Here is a 12,642-nt window from a genome sequence, read left to right on the forward strand (position 1 = left end):
TTTTAAGAGTTCGAAGGTACCTATATATGTAAGAAATTAAATTATCATATTGAACTAGCATATTGACACTATATAACTGCATAAATATTTCATATTTACCTCTCAAAAGGATACATCCATCTATATTGTACAGGTCCAGCAATTCTTGCTTCATATGGAAGGTGCACGGGTAAATGTTCCATGGAGTTAAAGAATCCAGGAGGGAATATTCGTTCTAACTTACACAAAATTTGTGGGATGTGTACCTCTAATCTCTCTAAGTCCACCTTTCGAAGAACAGTTGAAGTTAGATCTTTAAAAAATAAACTCAACTCTGTAAGTGCTTGCCACACATTACTAGGAAGTAGCTCACGAAAGGAAATTGGCAATAGTCGTTGCATGAACACATGGCAATCATGACTTTTCATCCCAAATAACTTAAATTTGTCTGTGTCAAGGCATCGACTCATATTTGAAACATACCCATCTGGAACTTCACACCTTCCAACCAATCAAACAAGACTTTTTTTTCATTCTTGTCTATTGTATATGCAGCCTTGGGATAGCTTCCATCGGGATTTCTTGCTAACTCTGGCCGATTGCAGTATTTTGCAACATCCTGACGTGCTTTGGGATTGTCTTTGGTTTTGCCATCAACATTAAGAACTGTATTAAATACATTATCAAAGACATTCTTCTCAATATGCATGACATCAAGATTATGCCGTATCATATTAGAACTCTAATAAGGCAAATCCCAAAAGATGCTTCGTTTTTTCCAACCACATGACTTACATAATCTCTTATTAACTTCTTCAGCATCTAACTCAGTTACCTTCCTTATCCCCAACTCACAGATTTGATTAAGAATTTCTTGTCCCGTTCTGACAGGTGGTGGCGATCTTGTAACAGTATGACCTTTAAGAAAGTTTTTACGATCTTTCCTAAATGGATGGTTTTGATCAAGAAACATCATATGACTGTCAAACCAAGTTGTTTTCCCACCATAATGTAATCTGAAGGATTGTGCGTCCTCCATACAATAAGGGCATGCTAAATTGCCACTGGTACTCCATCCTGATAACATAGAATATGTTGGAAAGTCATTGATAGTCCACATCAAAGCTGCTCTTAATTGAAAATTTTGCTTTTTGAGATGTCAAATGCTTCTACACTTGTCTCCCACAACAAAGTCAATTCTTTTATTAGAGGTTGTAGATAAACATCAATTTTTTGCTTAGGATTGTGTGGCCCTGGAACAATGATAGTTAAGAACATGTAAGCTTCTTTCATACACATTCTCGGAGGTAAATTGTATGGAGTAACAATCACTGGCCAAGAAGAGTATTTTCTTCCCGATTGAGCAAATGGTTGAAAACCATCAGTACATAACCCTAACCTCACATTCCTTGGTTCATCAGCAAAAAAAGAATGAGTTTCATTGAAGTGCTTCCAAGCCTCAGAGTCTGATGGATGACGCATTACCCCCTCTTCTTGTATATGCTTATGATGCCATCTCATGTCGGCAGCTGTAGCACGAGATGCATATAACCTTCGCAATCTAGGAATAAGAGGAAAATAATACATTCTCTTGTAAGGAACCAATTTTCTCTTACGAGAACCAACTTGGCGTTTATACCTCTCATAGCCACAAAACTTACAAGATGTTAGATCCTTATCATCATCCCAATACAACATACATCCTGAATTACAACAATCAATCTTTTCAACAGGTAAACCCAAGCTACGCACTAGCTTTTTGGTCTGATAATAATTATCCAACACATGATTACCTTCAGGTAAAGCCTCTTTAAATAGTTTCATCATTTGATTATAACCCCTCTGTGACAAAGTGTTCTCCATTTTGATATTTAACATCCTAGAAACTAATGCGAGTTGAGAGAGGGAAGAACCAGGATACAATTTTCTATCAGCTGATTGTAGCAAATCATAAAACCTTTGTGAATCAGGATTAGGTTCCTCTTCCATTGAAAGATCAGGAACTTCCTCCATTGAAGGTTCATAATGATAAGATGACTCAGGTTCGATATTTCTATAACATTGCGAAGATGAACCCTGGCCAAAATTTGATCCAGCCGCATCCAAAACCATTTGGCGATATGGATTATCTCCCAATCCAGGTTGAGTACCACCTGGTAAATCACTAGACATCTCACTAATCACTTCTTTTTCCCCTTGATACTTCTAAACAAAATAGTTCTCAACAAATCCAAAACGAAAAAGGTGCAGTTTAACAGTTTCAATATCCATGTAATTAATGTTGTGACATTTTTTACATGGACATCTAACTTCGTCACCACTCATGTGATTTCTGTGAGAACATGCAAACTTGAGAAAGTCATTGACACCAGTTATAAAACTAGAATTAATAGCTCCTCGACCATCCAACCTCTCGTACATCCAACTACGTTTTAGATTATTCATACTCCTATTTAATGTTAGAATAAACAAGATAATTAGAGTTATCCAAAAAATTAGAAATAAAGCAATAACATAATAGTTTAGCAAAAACAATTGAAACCACAAAAAAAAATGACAAGCAAAAGTGTCAACAAAGATTTAAAACTTTAATAGAACACAAAACATGTTAGAACGCAACACCAATTAGTTATATAAACCATTTAGTCAACAGGTTCTGAAGGAATAAAAAGTTGTAGTTATACATAACCTATTATGCTTTTGCTTGTAATCAAAGAGGAAGAGATTTTTTCGACTCATACAATTTTGGTGATAGAGATTTTCATTTAAATGTTTGATTTTTATATAAAGAAATAATACAACAAAATGAACAAAAGGCAAGCAAGTAAGTTTATATATAGTCGTTATTCTTAAGATTTTCTTCAATAACTTGTTAACAACTTTAACCCAAACCCACATTAAAAACAATTTTTACTGTATTAAACCATAATTCTTAAACTTGCAACAATTGGACAATTCAACCAATTACTCAAGTAAAAGGTAATGAAAGGAAACGACAATCAAATGAAGAAGAGGAACACAAATTCATATACGACATCTTGGTTGAGTTCAAATACAATACATATAAATTATTGTCAAAAGAAATACATATGAATAGAAAAGTAATATGAACAGAAAAGCATATAAAATAGAGATACAATGAAATATATATAAAAAAATAGACTTACTTGTGAATTTAAAGACTTTACCTAAACAAATCTTCAAAGACTTTACCTTAAATTTCTTTGAGATTCAGCCAAATCTGTAAATAAAATATCAAATATGTGAAGAAAATTGAAAATGTAGAAAAACAATACCTTTTGATTTACAAAGAAATATGAGGTTTCGGAGTTAAAATTACCTTTTGATAAACCAGCAACGATGAAGCAGTGTCCAAGAAGTAGCGACAAATTTTCAGCAACAATGAAGTAGCCTTAAAGCAGTAGCAAAAAGTTTCCAACAATGATGCAGCAACACTTGATTTCACGCAGTGATGAAGCAACTTCCAAGCAACAACACCTGATGTCCAGCAACGATGAATCAATCATGTTGTCGTTACAAGAAAAAAATATGGGTATTCACTTTTAGAGACTGAATCATAGAAAACATCAAAATCATTGTTACAAACAGAAAATAGAACATACGAGAGAATGAATCAAAATGTTACAAACAGAAGAAAAAAAAGAATATAGCAATATATATTCAAGAAAAATCTTATATTATCCTTACAATGTTGTCCCGAATTCATATGTAATCATTATTACTTCCTCTTGTGTTGTCTCTGATAGCTATAGTTGTAAGAGAAATGTTTTAAAAGAATAAGAATCGTCATTGACTAGAGAGGAGGGGTTAAGCTCTATAAGTAAAACTAAAGACAATGAAATAAATCTTACTTAGGAATATATACAAATCAAGCAGAAAGCAAATCCCAAAAAGAGTCAGCGAGTGAATACAGAACTCAAATCTTCACAAAAGCAATACATAAGAAATCAGAAACAACAGTTCCAAAATCTTTTTGCTACACTATCACTTGAATTCTTACATTACAAACAAAGTAGAGCTTACTGCTAAATTGTTGTTCTACAAGTAAAATAGAAACATAATAGAGCTGAAATAGAGAGAAAACTTACCTAAATTTGTGAAATTTCGATCTTTCACTTCATCAAACTCAACTTCTTCCAAAATCTACAAACTTTCACTTCACAGAGAGTTTTCTTACTGAATGGTGGGTGGGTCAGCGAGTGGGTGGGGAGCGATGGGAGGTTCCTCTGTGTGAGAGATGTTTCTCACTCTCACACACTAAGTTTTTTCCATTTTCACGGTGAGTGGGAAATGAGGGATGAGAGGTTTTGTTTGTGAGAGATGAGAGGTAAGTTTTTGTCTGTGAAAATGAGGGAAAAGTGTTAAGTTGAGAGGGAAATATTGGAGCCCTAAAAAATTTGGGTAAAATTTAGTGACGATTTTAGCGACGGATATTCATTTTGTCGCTAAAATATTTCTATATAATTTAAAAGAAATTAGCCAACGACCAAATTTTTTGTAGCAAGAAATAAAATAACACTAGCGACAAATATTTCCGTCGTTAAATTTGTCGCTAACAAATTATCAATTTTGTCATCCGCCATGCGTCGCTATTTTCGTAGGCAAATTAAGGCGCCAAATTTTAGAGCCCAATTTTACCGACACATTTCAATTTTTGTCGCTAATCCGTCACTATTGAAGATCCCAATATTTCCTTTGATATTCTAGCAACCAAATTAGTTTTCCGTAGCTAATCCGTCGTTAGTTAGTGACAGAATATTGTTTGTCGCTGAAATTTGTCGCTAAATGCTGTTATTTTTGTAGTGTTTTCTGTTAGAATTAATAAATCTTTTATAATATTCTATTGATATAATCTTTAATTAAATAAGCACATTCAATTATTAAAAATAAACAGTCTTAATCATTGAGTGTTTAAATCTAAAGTGCATATCTTAACAAACCCGAAAAACTACAATATTCTTAATAAATACTATCTAATAGCATTCATACAACTTAATATCCATTTTAAGACGAAAATACCCCAATCCTTCAACAGCATCAGTACTAAATGTTACAACACCTCTAGCCATAAAAAAATCTCCTGTCCCTCCAACAATACTAAGATCTCTAGTTTTTTGTTCAATAATATCTGCCCCCATTATATTTAATGTACCACAATATTCACTTGAATTAAAAATCAAAGTATAAGCAAACCATGCATTATACTTACTCTTCATGTTATATAAATAAAATCCTTGAGCTCGCGCAACAGGTGTTGACATCAAATTTTGATCTATTGTTATTGGATCGTCGAATACTACTAACATCCCAAAATTGTAATCTCCTAGGACGTTATTAAGAGGGTTTGAGACATTTGCAGATGTAGCGTTTGCAGAATTTGTTACGTTGAAAAGGATATCATGGTAATAGAGAACGAGTCGTTTGCATGGTTTTTCAGGTTTTAGGGTTATAGAATTGGCTATGAGAAGAAAAGTAGTGAGTATAATAATAAAAAGGATGTTGAAATAATAATATGATTTCTCCATGGTTTAATTGTTGAGAGATTTAAGTGATTTTGTTCAAGTTTATATAGTGGAAATTAAAAATTATGATGTTGTTATATTTAGTGATATGAAGAATATACTTTAGTAGCTTAGTTCAATATTTGGAGAAAACTTTATTTGTTTGTTTCAATGGAAGACAAATAAGTTTTTTTTTTGCTTTCCACCCAATATCCTGTAGTTCGGACTAAATTCAGATTTGCACCGGAAAGTTTCATATTAGAGGTAGAGCGTTTCTTAACAAACACGATTTTGTACTCACAGGGACTCAACTTGAAATTTCTGATTAAAGATGAAGAAGTACTTACCACTCCACCAGAACCCTGGTTGGGGTAATACAAATTAGTTAAGTTGCAAGAACACTTCTTTTAGATTATATGTCTAGTAAATTAACAATCCGACTTGTTTTATTTAGTGTTTCCATACTTGAAAATCTTGTAATTATGTTAATAAAATATGAACCCTTTCAACAAATAAGACAAAGCTGCAGGGTTGATTATTTTACAAAAAATGAGGGTGTTTATTACCTACCACATTGTTGATGCTAAACTAAGATTTTATGAATGGGCATATTCCCTCTTCATTTATCAATTTTTATTTCTATATTTGGGGTTGTATGACTTGTTCAGTTTACAGACTTCGAATTCGAGTTTTGAAAATAAAAAAGCTCATAATAAAAAATATTTTCTCTTTACGAATTCTACACAATGTGAATTTAAATTAGTAGAGCCTTTGACTTCAAAATATCACATTTTATAGACCCTACGTGGCATGAACATGGAGCAAAATTTTCACCGATCGTTCTTTTTGCCAGGATTTAGTTATTTAATAAATGACCCACACATTCACCAAGAAAAACGACTATTACAACAACACCAATAATAAATTAATAATCATAACAATAGCGTCTAAAATTACTATCATCAACAATAACAATAATAATAACAGCAATAACGTCTAAAATTATTATCAGCATTAGTAAAGTTTATTATCGACACATAGTTAAAAATAAACTTCACCCTTCAATGAAATTTATGCCGTGACTTGTGTGAATCAAACTACTAATCAAACAATAAATTTCAGATACCAAATAATTATATCAAAATAAAACTCCATATATCAGATAGAATTCTTCTAATCTTTAACCAACAATATATCTTTCAACACAAAGAAAGAAACAATCAATAACCCCCCCCCCACCCCCCCTCCTTCCCACCACCCCACACATTCACCAAATAATAAAAAAAAAAACAACAATAACATAGTAACGTCTAAAATTATTACCAGCACTCGTAAAGTTTAATATCGACTCGTAATCGAAAATAAACTTCACCCTCAAAGGAATCAGTCATGATAGTAGCAATTCCTCTAGTCATGAAGAAATCACCAGTTCCACCAATAACAGAAATATCTCTAGTTTTATTCATAATTGGATCAGCTCCAGCAAAATTAATATTCCCTTTATGTTGAGTTGAATTAAAAACAAATGAAAACCCTAACCATGAAGTAAATATTTCTTTTTTATCATAAATATAAAAACCTTGTGCTCTTCCAACTGGATTTGAATGAATATTATTATCCAAAGTAATTGGATCATCAAATACAATTAAATCTCCAAAATTATTTTGTCCAGCTAATTTTGTAAGATTTCCCCATGCTGGAGCTCCAACAATAGCTGATGTTGCATTTTTGGCATTTTCACCATTGTATAATATGTCATGGAAGTAAAAACTTAGGGTTTTACAAGGGCGATGTGCGTGAATTTTATTCGACGATTCAACTATAGAGAAGTTTATTATAAGGAGAAGGTAAAATGAAATGGCTATGGAATTTGAAATTTTTGATTCCATTTTTGTTACTTATTATTTTGGTGTGAATTTTATTTTTAAATCTCATCTCTTTATATAAGGATTTTTTTGGGATCCAATTTGTTGTGATGTGATAGTGAATATGGTCCAAAAATTTAAAAACTTGGCTTTTAAGGGATCTCTTATTTCCATGTAGGATAAAATAAGACGTAAATACTAAGACAAATTAAAACGTATGGCAATTATTCTTTTCCCTATCTTCAAGTCTATGTTAGTAGAATCTTTTCTTGGTAGGTAATAACTAACATATATATTCAGAATTTGAAGTTTATAAAATTTTATAGTAGTAGTAGTCGTCCCTCGATCGAGATGGCTCAATTGGCCTTTGGAGGGTGAATAATCTGGGATCGATTACTCTTAGAGGTGATAAATTAGCTCATGAAAACATAATCCGTCCCTTTATTAACTCAACAAATTTCAGTCTAACAATTCATAAAGAACAAGATTGATATGTAGGTGTCAAATCGACTCATGAGAAATTTAGTCAAAATATTTACATAAAACATTTTTTGTATGTTAGGGATATCCTAAATTTTCAAATAATTTATAGTTAATATTGCGTATACTAACTATTCTCTGAATATAATTGCATACTTGCTTTCATCTTCTGAATATATGCATAATATAGAAGTAACAAATAATAATAAGTAAACAAAAATGTGTAGACATAATAATAGTATCATTTGTTTGGTTATGATGTCTAAAGTCTAACATCCATCAATTTTCATGTGACCTATACGACTATAACCATGATCCACTAGTCAATTTTTTAAAATTCCATGTGTACCATTAAGATTTTTATGTCATCAATGTATAAAATCATATTCTAATAGTATTAGTTATGGGGTCATGACCTAATTATAAAGAACTATTATTGGAGCCTTTAAGTCTCCTAATTGGAAACAACAGCTTTTGAAAGGGAAACAAGTTGCACATAACTAGTAAAAAATAGGAATCCAAATCCATTAATTTATGAAAGCTTAAATCTAAAGTTAAAATCAATATAAAATTAGTTAAAAATGAGAATCAAAGTGCTAACCATATTTTAACTCATTATTTAATAATTAAAATCATAGCTTACGTTAGACTTCAATCAAGCCAATAATCACAAAAGAAATCTTAGTATAATTAGGTGAGCCTGCCAACTTGTGTTTTGTCAATTTCACCAACCATTTTTCTAAGAGTTAATTTAAGATATATTTTGGGGCAAAAACAAAAGTTGGTTAACTTAAAATTTATAATTTAAGGATTATTTTTGGATCAAACTATTACACTTTGTTTGAATGGTTGTTACGTATTATTTCATAATGTATTGTATTGTATCGAACTATATTGTTTTGATGCATACAATGTTTGGATAGACTGTGTTCTTCATCGTTACACGTATCCATAAATTGAATGATAAGCCTACAAGAAAAGTAAGGTACGAGGTAGAGCTACTATGAAAAGGTAGGATAAAAGATGAAATATAATTATTAAATAATAAATAAAGATAAAATGAGAAGAAAATATTAAGGTAACGAAACGATCACACCAAATTGGTCGTTACATAAAATGGGTCTTTTTGTTGTTACCTAGCGATGGATTTAAATGATACGATACAATAGAATTTAAGTAACAATCAAAACAAAAACGACAAGTAACAACCATGCATCCAAACAAGGTGTTAATTAATTAGCGGTAGGGACATTTTTTAACCAAACTATTGACAACAAAAACATTTTTAGACCAAAGTATTAACTAAAGATATTTTTGTTCATTTTCACATAGTTTAAAGACATTTTTTTTTTCCTTTTTGGATTATTAAATAATGAGTAAACATTCACCTTAAAATTTGTGGGCAACTTAAAGAACCTAAAGGATGATTCCATGCTTGGAAAATTAGACATACATTGTAACAATGAGATAAAAATATTTTTGTATTTTTTTTAATCAAAAAGTAATACTTTTCTATTAGAATTAATAAATCTTTTATAATATTCTATTGATATAATCTTTAATTAAATATGCACATTCAAATATTAAAAATAAACAGTCTTAATCATTGAGTGTTCAAATCTAAAGTGCATATCTTAACGAACCCGAAAAAATACAATATTCTTAATAAATACTATCTAATAGCATTCATACAACTTAATATCCATTTTAAGACGAAAATACCCCAATCCTTCAACAGCATCAGTACTAAGTGTTACAACACCTCTAGCCATAAAAAAATCTCCTGTCCCTCCAACAATACTAAGATCTCTAGTTTTTTGTTCAATAATATCTGCCCCCATAATATTTAATGTACCACAATATTCACTTGAATTAAAAACCAAAGTATAAGCAAACCATGCATTATACTTACTCTTCATGTTATATAAATAAAATCCTTGAGCTCGCGCAACAGGTGTTGACATCAAATTTTGATCTATTGTTATTGGATCGTCGAATACTACTAACATCCCAAAATTGAAATCTCCTAGGACGTTATTAAGAGGGTTTGAGACATTTGCAGATGTAGCATTTGCAGAATTTGTTACGTTGAAAAGGATGTCATGATAATAAAGAACGAGTTGTTTGCATGGTTTTTCAGGTTTTAGGGTTTTAGAATTGGCTATGAGAAGAAAAGTAGTAAGTATAATAATAAAAATGATGTTGAAATAATAATATGATTTCTCCATGGTTTAATATTGAGAGATTTAAGTGATTTTGTTCAAGTTTATATAGTGGAAATTAAAAGATTATGATGTTGTTATATTTAGTGATATGAAGAATATACTTTAGTAGCTTAGTTCAATATTTGGAGAAAACTTTATTTGTTTGTTTCAATGGAAGACAAATAAGTTTTTTTTTGCTTTCCACCCAATATCCTGTAGGTCGGACTAAATTCGGATTTGCACTGGAAAGTTTCATATATTAGGTAGAGCGTTTCTTAACAAACACGATTTTGTACTCACAGGGACTCAACTTGAAATTTCTGGTTAAAGATGAAGAAGTACTTACCACTCCACCAGAACCCTGGTTGGGGTAAGACAAATTAGTTAAGTTGCGAGAACGCTTCTTTTAGATTATATGTCTAGTAAATTAACAATCCGACTTGTTTTATTTAGTGTTTCCATACTTGAAAATCTTGTAATTATGTTAATAAAATATGAACCCTTTCAACAAATAAGACAAAGCTGCAGGGCTGATTATTTTACAAAAAATGAGGGTGTTTATTACCTACCACATTGTTGATGCTAAACTAAGATTTTAGGAGTGGGCATATTCCCTCTTCATTCATCAATTTTTATTTCTATATTTGGGGTTGTATGACTTGCTCAATTTACGGACTTCGAGTTCGAGTTTTGAAAGAAAAAAAACTCATAATAAGAAGTATTTTCTCTTTACGAGTCCTACACAATGCGAATTTGAATTAGTAGAGCCTTTGACTTCAAAATATCACCTTTCATAGGCCCTACGTGGCATGAACATGGAGCAATTTTTTCGCCGATCACTTTTTGCCGAGATAGTTATTTAATAAAGAGAAAATTATGCAGTTAAGCAAACTTAGAGCATGTTTGGATGGGCTTTTAAGCTGGTCAAATTGGCTTTTAAGCCAATTTTTGACTTATTAGAGTGTTTGACAATTATCAAAGTGACTTATTTTAAGTCAAAAATGACTTATTTTAAGCCAAAAGCTAAAAGCTAGGGGAGGGGAGCTTTTTTTTTTTTAACTTAAAAACCCTTTTATGTTGACCAAGTATATTACCTTTTTGCCCTTAATTCTTTTATACAATTTCCAAATTGCCCATATTGAATTATTATTATTTTATTATTATTATTATATTTTTTTTTAACTATTATTATTATTTTATTTTATTATTATATATTTTTTATTTTATTATTATCATTATTATTATTATTATTATTTTATTATTATCATTATTATTTTATTTTTTTTAATTATTATTTTATTATTATCATTATTATTATTATTTTATTATTATATTATTATTATTATTATTATTATTCCTCTTATAAATAATTTGTGGTGGTAAAGAAATATGTGATATTTTATTATTATTATTATTTTATTATATTATTATATTATTATATCATTATTTTTTTTTTTTATTATTATTATTTTATTATATTATTATATTATTATTATATTATTATTATTATTATTATTTTATTATTTTATTATATTATTATTATTCCTCTTATAAATAATTTGTGGTGGTAAAGAAATATGTGAATGATAGGAAAATATTATTACTTATGGATAAATATAAATTAATTTTGTTTTAATTTTTTTTAAAGTATAAAAACCTTAAATTAATCAACATTTCATCATGTTAACAACTTAAAGGGTATTTCAGACATTTTGATAAAAAAAGTGTTTACCAACACTTATTTGCCAAACACATCAACAACTTTTTTTTCAACTGCAACACTTTTATCCAAACACATAACTATTTATTTTAAAAATAAGTTCCAGTACTTTGAAAAGTTACTTTTTTTAAGTCAATCCAAACGGGCTCTTATACTACTTAATTACTCATCATAGTTATAGTTTGCTATAATTACCACTCTCTACCCTCTCTCGCTCGCCTCTCTCCTCCCTCTCCCAATCTCACTCGCCATATATACAAATGCATATGTATAATATACAATTATCTAACCGATATGCATATACAATTCACCTCTCTCCCACTCTCTGCCCTCTCTCGCTCGCCTCTCTCCTCCCTCTCCCAATCTCGCTTGTCATATATACAAATACATATGTATAATATACAATTATCTAACCGATATACATATACAATTCACCTTTCTCCCACTTTTTTCCCTCTCTCTCGCCTCTCTCCTCCCTATAACATGTAGCTACGAATTGTAATTATCAAACTATAGCTATGGAGAGTAATTAGGTTATTTTTGAGTGGCTATATGTGAAAGTTGCTCTTTAATATTTACCTCTTTACTGTTCTTGCAAACTTATGGACTTCTAAGATTACGTCTAAAAGTAAACTGAAAATCTTATTAGAAAATGATCTACAATTTTATTAGTCATAATAAGTGTTAGATGACAGTCTAACAAGCTACCCTACAATTACCTTACAAGTGACATGATCGTATAAATATTAGTCCGTACATAAAACTTAAACTCATTATATGCAGATATCATCTATTACTCTGTATTGCCACAGCAAAATCCAACTGTAATTCAACAACAAAGACAAACACTGAGAATTCTTAAGGCAACAAAG

The 12,642-nt window shown here is 30.4% G+C and overlaps 4 protein-coding genes across 4 annotated transcripts; all 4 read right to left on the reverse strand.

The window, feature by feature from the left end:
* Positions 1–445: 445 nt before the first annotated feature.
* On the reverse strand, positions 446–2,151 carry LOC125826754 (uncharacterized). The gene is made up of 3 exons (XM_049506093.1): positions 1,155–2,151; positions 775–1,056; positions 446–645 (listed from the first exon to the last, which is right to left on the reverse strand). Exons 1-3 carry the CDS (start codon positions 2,149–2,151, stop codon positions 446–448), a joined length of 1,479 nt encoding a protein of 492 aa, XP_049362050.1.
* Positions 2,152–4,973: 2,822 nt separating this feature from the next.
* On the reverse strand, positions 4,974–5,525 carry LOC125826755 (dirigent protein 5-like). Its single transcript, XM_049506094.1, has one exon. It carries the CDS (start codon positions 5,523–5,525, stop codon positions 4,974–4,976), a length of 552 nt encoding a protein of 183 aa, XP_049362051.1.
* Positions 5,526–6,797: 1,272 nt separating this feature from the next.
* On the reverse strand, positions 6,798–7,390 carry LOC125826286 (dirigent protein-like). Its single transcript, XM_049505608.1, has one exon. The coding sequence runs from the start codon at positions 7,388–7,390 to the stop codon at positions 6,821–6,823; it is 570 nt and encodes a 189-aa protein (XP_049361565.1). The 3' UTR covers positions 6,798–6,820.
* Positions 7,391–9,522: 2,132 nt separating this feature from the next.
* On the reverse strand, positions 9,523–10,074 carry LOC125826756 (dirigent protein 5-like). The gene has a single exon (XM_049506095.1). The coding sequence runs from the start codon at positions 10,072–10,074 to the stop codon at positions 9,523–9,525; it is 552 nt and encodes a 183-aa protein (XP_049362052.1).
* Positions 10,075–12,642: the final 2,568 nt, after the last annotated feature.

Source organism: Solanum verrucosum, unplaced genomic scaffold (assembly GCF_900185275.1).
Source record: "Solanum verrucosum unplaced genomic scaffold, falcon-dt-bn FXZP01000060.1, whole genome shotgun sequence".
NCBI classification, from domain to species: domain Eukaryota; kingdom Viridiplantae; phylum Streptophyta; class Magnoliopsida; order Solanales; family Solanaceae; genus Solanum; species Solanum verrucosum.